The 10827-nt window shown below is 29.9% G+C and overlaps 1 protein-coding gene across 1 annotated transcript; it reads right to left on the bottom strand.

Annotated features, from left to right (window-relative positions):
- Window positions 1-3907: 3907 nt before the first annotated feature.
- Window positions 3908-10359, bottom strand: LOC112101583 ((E)-beta-farnesene synthase-like). The gene is made up of 8 exons (XM_024192289.1): window positions 10266-10359; window positions 8892-9142; window positions 8455-8719; window positions 7978-8353; window positions 7607-7820; window positions 7343-7489; window positions 5754-6002; window positions 3908-4395 (listed from the first exon to the last, which is right to left on the bottom strand). The coding sequence occupies exons 2-8, from the start codon at window positions 9006-9008 to the stop codon at window positions 4099-4101; spliced, it is 1665 nt and encodes a 554-aa protein (XP_024048057.1). The 5' UTR covers window positions 9009-9142; window positions 10266-10359; the 3' UTR covers window positions 3908-4098.
- Window positions 10360-10827: the final 468 nt, after the last annotated feature.

Here is a 10827-nt window from a genome sequence, read left to right as displayed (position 1 = left end):
GCTAGTGTTTGAAACAAATCTCTAGCCTAAAACAATTATTTAGCTGTAAATTTCAGAATTAATTTCTACATGAAAATTACACTAAGTTACCCATAAATTGACATATGCTTTACTAGTATCAAAACATAGACATAAAATAAAAGATAACACATGTAGCTGATAATGGAGAGAAAGATAGAAAGAAAGATGCCTTAAATAAGAAGAAGAGGACGTTGTAATGCTGAAGAGGAGAGAGCATAGTCATGAATTGAGGAGGAGAACTTGAAATGAATAAATTGATATCAGTAACTCATAAGCAACAACCAGCAAGACGATAACAGTGGCTGGCAAGCGACAATTGGCAGATGGATATCAATGGCCAGCAAGCGGGTAGCATGTGAAGTGAAGAATGATAATCTATGGTTTGCTAAATTGAAAATAGTAAAAGGGAAATGATAATTAGCGGGTGGCGTTATATTCTTTTCATTTTAATATTAGAAAATATAATTTTTTAACTTAAAATCAGGCAAATGGATTGGATATTGGATATCCATCTAATATTCATACTCATCCAATGTTAAACTGGATATTTTGAAAAATATCCATATCCATATTAAAAAGTTTTGGATGGGTATTATCTAGTTTAATTTGACTAAATTAATAGATATTTGTCTCAATGAACTAGCTTATCATTCCTACATTGGTTGTATGCATAGTAAAGTGGTGGTATTTGACCCCTCAATTTACTTTAGAAGTCTTTTTTTTTTTTTTAATTAGTTTCATATTTTTTAAAAATTAGCTTTATTAAAAATTAAAAATGAATATTTGTTATTTTACTTTTTCTTCTCTCTCATTTGCACACACTCTCTTTCAGAATCACCACTATATCCATCTTCATCACCGTCAAAACTGTCATAAAAATATTTATTTTTTATTTTTAAATTTTTTCTTTGTAAAACACACAACAAACAAATAGTTTAATGCACAAAAAAATAGCAAAACACCCCTTATATAGAAAGTTTCAATTTTCTATTTCTTTCTCCGACACAAACTAAATGATCAAATAAATTCGACAATTAAAAATCAAAATATCGGAGTATCCAAAAATAAAGCCCTAGAATTAAAAAGTTCGAAATTTGACAAAGAGTGTTTATTTATTTTACTTTTTTATTAACTAATTTTTTGGTTAAAAAATTGAGTGAGAGTCTGAAACAGAGATGATGACGATGGTATAGTGGTGATTTCTGAAGACAGAGGGTAGGTGAGAGGGAAAATTAAAGTTAAAAAATAAAATTTTTACTTTTAATTTTGAATAAGTGTAATTTCAAAATAGATTAGATTAATTGAGGTGATTAAATATCACTACTTGCCATTAGACTACCACCACAACCAGGTCACCACATCCTAAGGTGTATTTTATTTGATTGATGCTAGTGACACCTCATAAAACTCTCTTGCAACCCCATTTTTATGTTAATGAGTTTATTTTTAGTTAATATTATGTAAAAAGATAAAAATAAATTTAATTAAAATCAAATCTACCCCCCACCAATTACTTTTTTGGATTTTTGTTATTTTACTTTTAATTTCCTACATATTTTTTTGCAGATAAAATAATTACGAACTTGGTGATGAAAATTCAATAAATTTGATGAATTGCTATTTCCTTTTTAAGATTTGATAATCAACTACTTACGTATTTTCTCTTTATGAAGAGGATGTGAATAAATTATAGCAATCTGAATTCCTGGTTCTGGAGAAGTACGCTTTAAAATATTTAATGATCCAGTCATTATTGACACAATTTTATGTGGGTGGGTTTGTTATATCACATTTCATTTTTTTTTTTTAACAGACACAATTTTTCAATGTATAGGTAATGACAATTAATTTTCTTTTTATAGGGTAGTGACAATTTATTACCTTTTTAAAAGTATATACAATAAAGATAATAAAGTCCCAAACCTAATATGTTTGTATTAACGTTGGGGTTCATTTTACTTGATTTAAAAAAGAAAACAAAATATATTAATAAGTGGGCCGACAGCATAGCACATATATTGATATATAGCTCATCTATGAAAAGTAAAGCTATTAATACCGAGTAATGATATTTGATCCCTTAATTATCTCAACAGCTCTCACTTTCAATTTAATTTATTTATTTTAAAATTGCCCTTCTTCAAATATAAGATAAAACATCCGCTCCATCGGAAGTTCTACTTGCATTCTTGTCCTGTAGATAAATCAAATCATGGATCATTAGGACCATACATATTCGAACAAACCTTTGAACCAAATCCCTACCTTTTAGTGCCTGTTTGGTATGGCTTATTTAAGAGGCATAAGTGCTTATTTAATCGCATAAGTACTTTTTAAAATTTTTATAGTGTTTGGTTATTTTTTTTAGTAGAGTTTTTTTAGCTTAAATAAGTTAATTTACCTCTACTAGCAAAAGCCTAAAATTTGAGCTTTTGGGAGTAGAGGTTAGAAAGTTTTTCTAAAAAATATATAATATAAAAAATACCACACAGTTTAATAGTTCAAAAATACTTTTTTTATTGACAACCAAACACTTAATGACTTTTTGTCCAAAAGCTCTACTGCTATAAGCTCTACTGTTATAAGCTCTATTTAATAAGCTGTACCAAACGGAGCCTTAGATTGATTGAGATCTTAAAATTATTATTCTTAATAGCTGGGAAGTCACTGTTATTGGGTCATTTGTCCATCTCTACGGGGAAGTAAGTATTAAAAATTAAATTACTTGCTTTCAATTAATGGGTGATTTGTATTCATCAACAATTTACGATTTTACGTTGACGATGTTCCTTCATGTTTGATACATACTAAAATCATATTGACACTGAAAGCAGTAGCAAATAAGATTTTAATTTTACATTGCACAATACATAATCAAATCTTCAACTTTCCTATGAATCTTTTGAAATAACTAGTACACCTTTAATTAAATGCACAAAACAAACAAAAATTTAAAATGAACGACAACTACAAAGGAGTTGAAATTAGAATTGAAAAGGGTAAAGAAATAAAAAAAAAAAGATAATGAAAAGGGTAATTTTGAAAATAAATATAATTAATTAAGAAGAGGCCGGTGAGATAAGTAGAGGGGGTCAATTATCTTTACTCCATTAAAACCCCTCTAATATTCTCATTAGAATACTCTTTTTGAAATTTACAATTTTAAATTTGATTAAATAAGTCTATAAAATTTTATATATTTTAATTAAATACCTATAGTATGATCATCATCATCCTTATTAATCAATATAGACTTTGAGGGTGTCCATAATTTAACTAAAACCCTTTATTTTTTTAGTCAATATTATTCTGGGACTTAATTTCAAAATTTGATATCCTGGTGTTCTCTCTCTCTCCCCCCCCCCCCCCCCCCCAAAACAAAGGAGTGAGATTAAATTAAAAAAAAAAGAGATAAATGTTATAAGTTTTGTATAACAATAAAAACTAAAAGGAAAGCAGATGGTTGTTTTAAAGCAAAGGAAGTTGAAGGAAATTGAAGTAAATTCCCATTGATACCATAACAAAAATAATTTGGCGAAAAATTCCCATTATAAAATAATTTAATTTGACCAAAAATGAAAAGTTATTGTTAGGAAGTGTTTTTTTATTTAAAATCTTGGTAAATAACAGATGACTAAGTCTTGAGTGTTCCTGCAGTATTGTTTTTATAATTGGTTAAAACGTATACATGATAAAAAAAATAAATGGAAAGAAACAATATTTCAGCATCACCCAAACAATCACCCAATAAAACACCAAAATTAGAGGTTATGTAAAAAATAGTACTAATATAAAAAAAAGGACATTTATGACAAACCGTTTATTCCATACAAATAGGAATGCAATTTATTCCATACCTGCAACCAGCACCAATTTTTTTTTTTTTTCTTTTTCCTCTCCCTTTACAGAGTCACTACAGACTGCATAAGGTTTGACCGAGGAATGTTCATTCCTAGATCTTTTACTTTCACGGCAAGAGGCTTCGTATAGCAAAGCACTAACTTTAATTGATTTTATTATCAGCTGCTCAAATATATGCGATGGAAAATGTATAACATAACTACTCATATATGTTAATTAGAATGGAACGGGCTCCTTGAGCACTAAGGCAACTTGGTCTTTCATCTTATATGAATTCGTGTAGCGATCAACACCATCCTCGTAGATGAATTCGCTCATACGAGCAAGATTAAGAACCGGCCCAAGCAGAGGTAACGGCATGGCAATTAGGTTGAGAAGCTCTTCATAATTTAAATCTTTCCACCCATTTGCAATTTCTAACCACAGCGCCTTTTCTGCCTCTTCCTCGGACACTACATGTTGCTTCATGTAGCATTCGACAGCTGAGGGAATATGTCCTCTCTTTTGCTCAAACTACACGTCGCATTTGCAAAATGTTAAGTCCGTTGGTATCTTATGGCAACTCTCGTTAAATTGGAAACTTATTTATTGCATATCATGTAATAGAGATTAATTTATTAATTCCCTAATTTAGTAAAATTCTAATTTATTATGAATATTTGTTTCCTAATTTAATTATATGTCTAATTTAGCAATTTAATTAATGATGAGATTCTACAATTGGCGTGTAAGGTTTATTTAGTGCAGGAAATTAATTCAAACAGTAAGTTTATTAAATTCTCTAATATTTCTTGGGAGACAAGTAAAGCGAGAATATCATATTTATTCCTAAGAATTATAAGAGGAAAAAAAACTCTTATTTAGATAGAATCTAAGTCTTTTAAGGCTTGTGCTTTTTTGTGAAACCCTAATGCTTAAATAAATAGAGGTGTTTTGCAATTAAAGAACCACAACACAAAGCATAAAGTAAAGAAGTAAAATTTGACCTCCTCCTTAGAGAATCCGAATTTGACACATGATGTTGTGTTGATTTGTTTTCTTATCTTCTTCATTCAAGTTCTTCTAAAGAGACTATTTCTTTTCATCTCTGACGAGAGTTTATGTGGACCTTGAATCACTAGACATTGAAGAACCGAAGAATTGCTATTGATTACTTTGCAAAATGCCTTGAAGATCGTGGATTAAGAGGGGTACCAGTTATTCAAGAGAAGCTGATTTTTAAGTTTGAGTAAGCTATATGGTGATAAACTGTAAGTAAGAGTCTAACGTTTGGTAAATTCATAAGTTGTAACATGTTAACTTAGTGAATTATTTTTTATCCGGGCATAATCTCATGGATGTAAGATTGATTAATTTGAACCACGTAAAAATCTTTGTGTCATATAATTTCTACAATTTTATTGTGTTTTAAAAAATTAATATTTTTTATGCGGATGAATAGTAACCGTGAACAATATCATAAACAATAATTGTGAACAGTATTTTCAAAAAATTAATTTAATTTATTAATTCCGTGCTTAATTTAATTAGGTTAATTAAGTTGATTAATTAATTAGTTTCATAGTTTTAAATTACCTACATCTATTTGTAATAGATCTAAATTTTCTTCACAAAGGATTTTGTTACCTTACATAATGGGATAATAAACACCAGATGATTCACAACTATTAGATTTAATCGAATAGCTAAAAATGTAATGGACAGTACTGGAGGAGTTGTGGGGAATTGAGAAAGATGGTTGCCAATTTTCTAATGTTTGTTACCCAATCATACAAGATAACAAGGGCCATTTGTGAATTGGTAGAGGAATAGAAAACAAAGCTAGAGTATAAATGAACTGTAAAACTAACAAAATGCAGTATAGTACGTACCTTATGGGATACTATGTCATCAAGTAGTCGACAAATATTTTCTGATGCTGTTATAATCTTAGGGACTTTGACTACCCATTCAAAAACCTCTTTGGTTGCAATATCACCCATGTCAAGAAAGGAAGCTGTTACTACTGGTAAAACAGCAATATTTCTTAATGCAACTGATTTATATTCCTCCACGCTCGGAACATAACCTTCTTTTAACCACTTGGCTTCCGTAATGTACATCAGGATTACCTCTTGCATCTAATCATAGACATATATATGTGACAGACTGGTTAGTGGAAGTAGAGTCATAGGGTATGAAAGCATGAAAGCATTTAGGGGTGTTCAGAATCCAATCCAAGCCGCTCAATCCGTCTGATCTGAAAAAATTTAAGTAATTTCCTTTTCTATATTGTCATTATAGTGTAATTCATATTTCTAGTATAGGTATAAGGGCTTGTTTGTTAAACATTTGAAGTTTGAAATTTTTATTAATTTTATAACTTTTCTAAAATTTGCTTGTTTGATTTTTTATAATTTATATATGATTTTCAAATATTTATATTTTAGGACTTTATTTTAATTAAAAAAGTTCTAAATGAGGAATAAATATTGTGTTCGAAAAATATCTCTATTAAATATATTCATTTCCTAATCTATAAAATCTTATCCTTTTTTTAATTTGTTTTAATTTACCCTACATTAAATATCAAATAGCCATATTTAAGATGTTTTTGTTTATAAAAAAAATGCCACTTATATTCAGATGTTGAAAAAAAAATCATGTCATTCAGAGATTTGTATTCGGACCGATTCAAACTTTAAAAAAATTCAAACTTATTTAGATTTCATATAAATAAAAAAAAAAGGGCTACCTAAGTCTTATTAGATAGGTTTTCTAGTCTAATTAGGTTAAGTCAGAAATAAGTATCTTTTGTAGTCTTCATAAACAAACTTGATATTTGTTATTGATTATCTCTTTGGAATAAACTCTAGTAATGAGTTTTATTCTTAGAATTATTTTCATATTATGTGAAAGCAAAGATTCTTAACAATATAGATTTTGCGGGTATTCTTACAATCAATATGAATAATTTAGTTTATTTTCTTTATTGTAAGTAGTATTCTCAAAATTAACAATTTAGTCTATTTCTTCATATGAGTATCCTCAAAATCAATAATATTAAAAATATCTCTTATACATGTATCAGTTATCACCCATAGTAATTTATCCTTATGATGCATCAGTTTTATTGCAGAGTGATTTATTATAGAGTGATTTATTATAGAATTGCGTTGCATGAATTACATAACCAGTGTATTTATAGCAGAGCAAATCTACTACTCTAATTAAACTCAAACATGAAATATAATTCTACCTAAGAATAAAAAACTTTAATAATATATCAAATATAACTACACCAAAATCTAGTTGACAAAAAATAATTAAATACTTACTAAAATAATTGTTCTACATCATCGTGTGTGTGTGTGTGTGTAATAAATACCAATCATAAACTTATAAAAAGACCAGAATAAAAAGCATATTATTAGCGAAGAATCTAGTTTCTTTATCTTTAATAAGTTGCATGAAAGCCTACCGTCTGTTTTGCATATGGTATCCCGTATGATCTTCCTTGCTTTGCCAATTCTTCCTCAGCTTCATTGTAAACACCTAAGAGTTTATTATGAATGAATTTCATGTATGCTGGTAGTGTGTCTGTGACGTTAGTGTCCCATCTGGAAATTAAATCAAATGAAGATATGCTTGATATAAATATATTTTTAACAAAAAGAAAGAAAAACTTTTTTAAAGTGATATAATATATACATCCAAGCAAAGTTTTATTACGCACCTTTTGACAGCTTTCAGTAAAGAGTGTGAGCTCTTCAAAAGTACCGTAGGCATCAAATGTGACATCAATGAGGGATACCAAGCATATTATCTTGGACACCAAAATTCTACCAAAGGTGTATTTCGGCTCATAGTACATTCCTACCAATGTCCAGAAATACACCTCTACCATCCTGTCTCTTGCATAAGGCAACTTTGTAGGAATGTCTAAATCTTTCCACCATCTGAAGAAATTTAATTTCATGTCAATGCTATAATTATATGTCCAATTTTAAGAACAACACACACCAAATAAGCAGTAAATTAACTTGTACCCATCCAAATTCGAATTCTAGAGAGATAGGGGATTAAGAAAATATATATATATATATATATATATACCTAGTCATGTCACTTAGTTCCTTCTGATGTGCTGCTTGTAACAATTTAAAGTCTAACTTTGCAAACTTGAGCAAAGTCTCATCGTGCAAATCATCTCTTGAATACATATCCAGATAGTACCTTGCCTCTAACCTTGGTAGGGCTTTACGGAGTGGAAATCTGAGAGCATGTTGTATTTGTTCAGCAAGATTGTTTGAAATTACACGAGATATCATTGACTTGAGATGAGTTGTAGTGAAAACAATGGCTTCATCTAAAATTTCTTCTCCGTGAACTGCTAGGTGTGCTGCCTCGTACAAACTTAGCATGCCTCGAACATTGTTGATCATTGATGCCTTGAATTTACCTTCATCGTCTTTGAACTTCTCAAACACATTTGATTAGCCACGATTATATCTGTATTCAGTTTGCCAATGATCTAGCTAGCTTACAATTAACATATAAGCCTAATTAAACAAATTAATATTACATATACACCGCATGAAATCTTGACTCTTTGCTGCCTAAGAAGTCGAAAACGAAGAGAAACGGTATAAAGATTATCACTATCGCTGCCAAGGTCATTAGCCAACTTTTGCAATTCATCTTCAATCTCTTTCTCAAATTGACAAGCGACACCTAGTCGTTGTACTGCATCAATCAAATGCAGTTTATGGGAAATCTCATCCGCGGCAGAGGTTATCATCCTCCTGACCTCTTGTTTCAGAGCGTCGTATTGTTCCTGAGTTGTAGTATCAATTGTCTGCGAGCACAAAAAATTACTTAACATTTTATCTATTAATTACTTATAAAAATGTGGGGATTGTAAAAGAAATTAGCATAAAGATCAAATCAGCTCGGTACTGAATCTAAATCCATGTATGTATATAAACCGTTTAGTAAGTAATGAGTTAAATTGAAACTTGTTTAATTACTTGGAAATCAAAAGAAGATTTCAGGAAATGGTGTCCCCATAAATTACGATGGAAACCAGCAATGGGACGAGCCTCTCCAATTGAACTGGAAACTGCTGCTGGAACTGGAGTAGACATCTTTCTTTCAGACAAATTACCAAATAGAACTTCGGTTTGTGGTTGACAGAATTTGCAGAAATCTTATGACATTTCAGTTTATCCTCTATTTATAGAGTTTTTGAATCCAGGTGACTCTCATCTTCTCATGCATCCTGCAAAATATAATAGGAAAGTAAAATGTTGAGTGTGCTAAAGGGAGACAAAAGAGTGACCAAAAAATAATTCAGAATGACATGTTTTGGGAGATTTTTGCAAGAAAAAAAAATTAAGGGTGACAAAAAAAATTTTAAATGATTTTTATTTTGGATGATTTTTAAAAAATTAAAACAGCCGAAATCATGTTGTTTTCAAATCTCTGTCACTAGGGGTGGGCATCGGTTTGGTTCAGTTCGGTTTTGTATCGGTTCAGATCCAAAATTAAAAAAAAAAAAACTGTCGAACCAAAACTGATAGGTCGCTTTCGGTTTGGTGGTTTGGTTTTGGTTCGAATTCGAATTTTAGTTTCGAATCGGTTTCGGTTCTCTTAATGGTTTTATTTAAGCAATCGGTTTTTCGGTTTATCTTAACAGTTTCGGTTCAATTTTTCATTCGCAACACCCTCCTCAAAATTGTCCTTCATAATCTCCTCTATAACATTATTATTTTTTTCCATCCTGCACACAAAGCCTACTATAATCAATGTATAAGAAACAAAAATAAAATAATTTACAAATTTGTATTTGAAAAAAAAAAGGCAAGCATTTTGGACTAAAATGAAGAATTTTCAGAATTATGGTTAAGTTTTTAATATTAAAACTTTTGGCCCAAAATATAAATAAAATAAAATAAGTTTTTGTGTAATAGTAGAAATTAGCAAAAAATGGGGACTAAAACGATATTGTACTTATTGACTTTCGATCAAGGACTATTCTGAAAAGTTTGCAAACAAATAAAACCATAATAGAATTCCCGTATGCAACCATTTCCTAAATATTAGGCCATACTAAAATTTTATAAAAAAAAGGAGTCCAAACGATATTATCCATCCATCATCTTCAACAATTCGTGAGTTCCTCAACCCTCACCCCAGCACTACTAGCAGCATAGTATCCAAGCGAAAAAATTGAAAAAATATAGTAACATACTCATATCCAAGCAAAGGCAGACCCATTTCAAACTAAATAGTACGAATAATTTAAGCAAACATAAAACAAGAACAGATCAAAGAGTTATCTAAAAAAAAATAAAGACCCATTTAAAAAAGAAAAAGAAAAACAGAGCAAGTTAGTGAGTTACCTGACTGGATAGCTGGTGACTGAGTAATGGAAAAAACGGCAGCAAGGAGAAGGCAGAATGGGCAAAGGCAGATGTGAGTTGGGGTTGGGTCGTGGCTGTGCTGTGTAGCTAAAAGCTTGAAACTGAAAGTGAGAGCGAGAGAGTGGTTGGGATGTTCAGAATCCAATCCGATCCGTTCAATCCGTCCGATCCGCTCAATTTGATCCGTATAAATTTGATTTGTGAATTGGATATGGATTGAAAATTTAAAAATCCACAGTCAATGGATTGGATATGGATTTACTTCTTTAAATCTGCAGAAATCCGTGAATCCGCAAAAAAAAAAAAAAATTATATATATATATATAATTAAAAAATTATTATAAATTTAATTGAAAAAATTATAAATGTGACATTACATAGTTACATAAGCACTATAACATATCTTACCAATTACCCAATAATAATAAAAAATACAAAATAATTAAATAATCAAATATACAAATATAACTTATAAAAATTGTAAAACAAAATAAAAGTAAAGTCACACACACTAGCAAAAGCAAAGTAATATAACGCCAAG

Source organism: Citrus clementina, unplaced genomic scaffold (assembly GCF_000493195.1).
Source record: "Citrus clementina cultivar Clemenules unplaced genomic scaffold, Citrus_clementina_v1.0 scaffold_1, whole genome shotgun sequence".
Classification (NCBI taxonomy): domain Eukaryota; kingdom Viridiplantae; phylum Streptophyta; class Magnoliopsida; order Sapindales; family Rutaceae; genus Citrus; species Citrus x clementina.
This window is presented reverse-complemented; position numbering and strand designations above follow the sequence as displayed.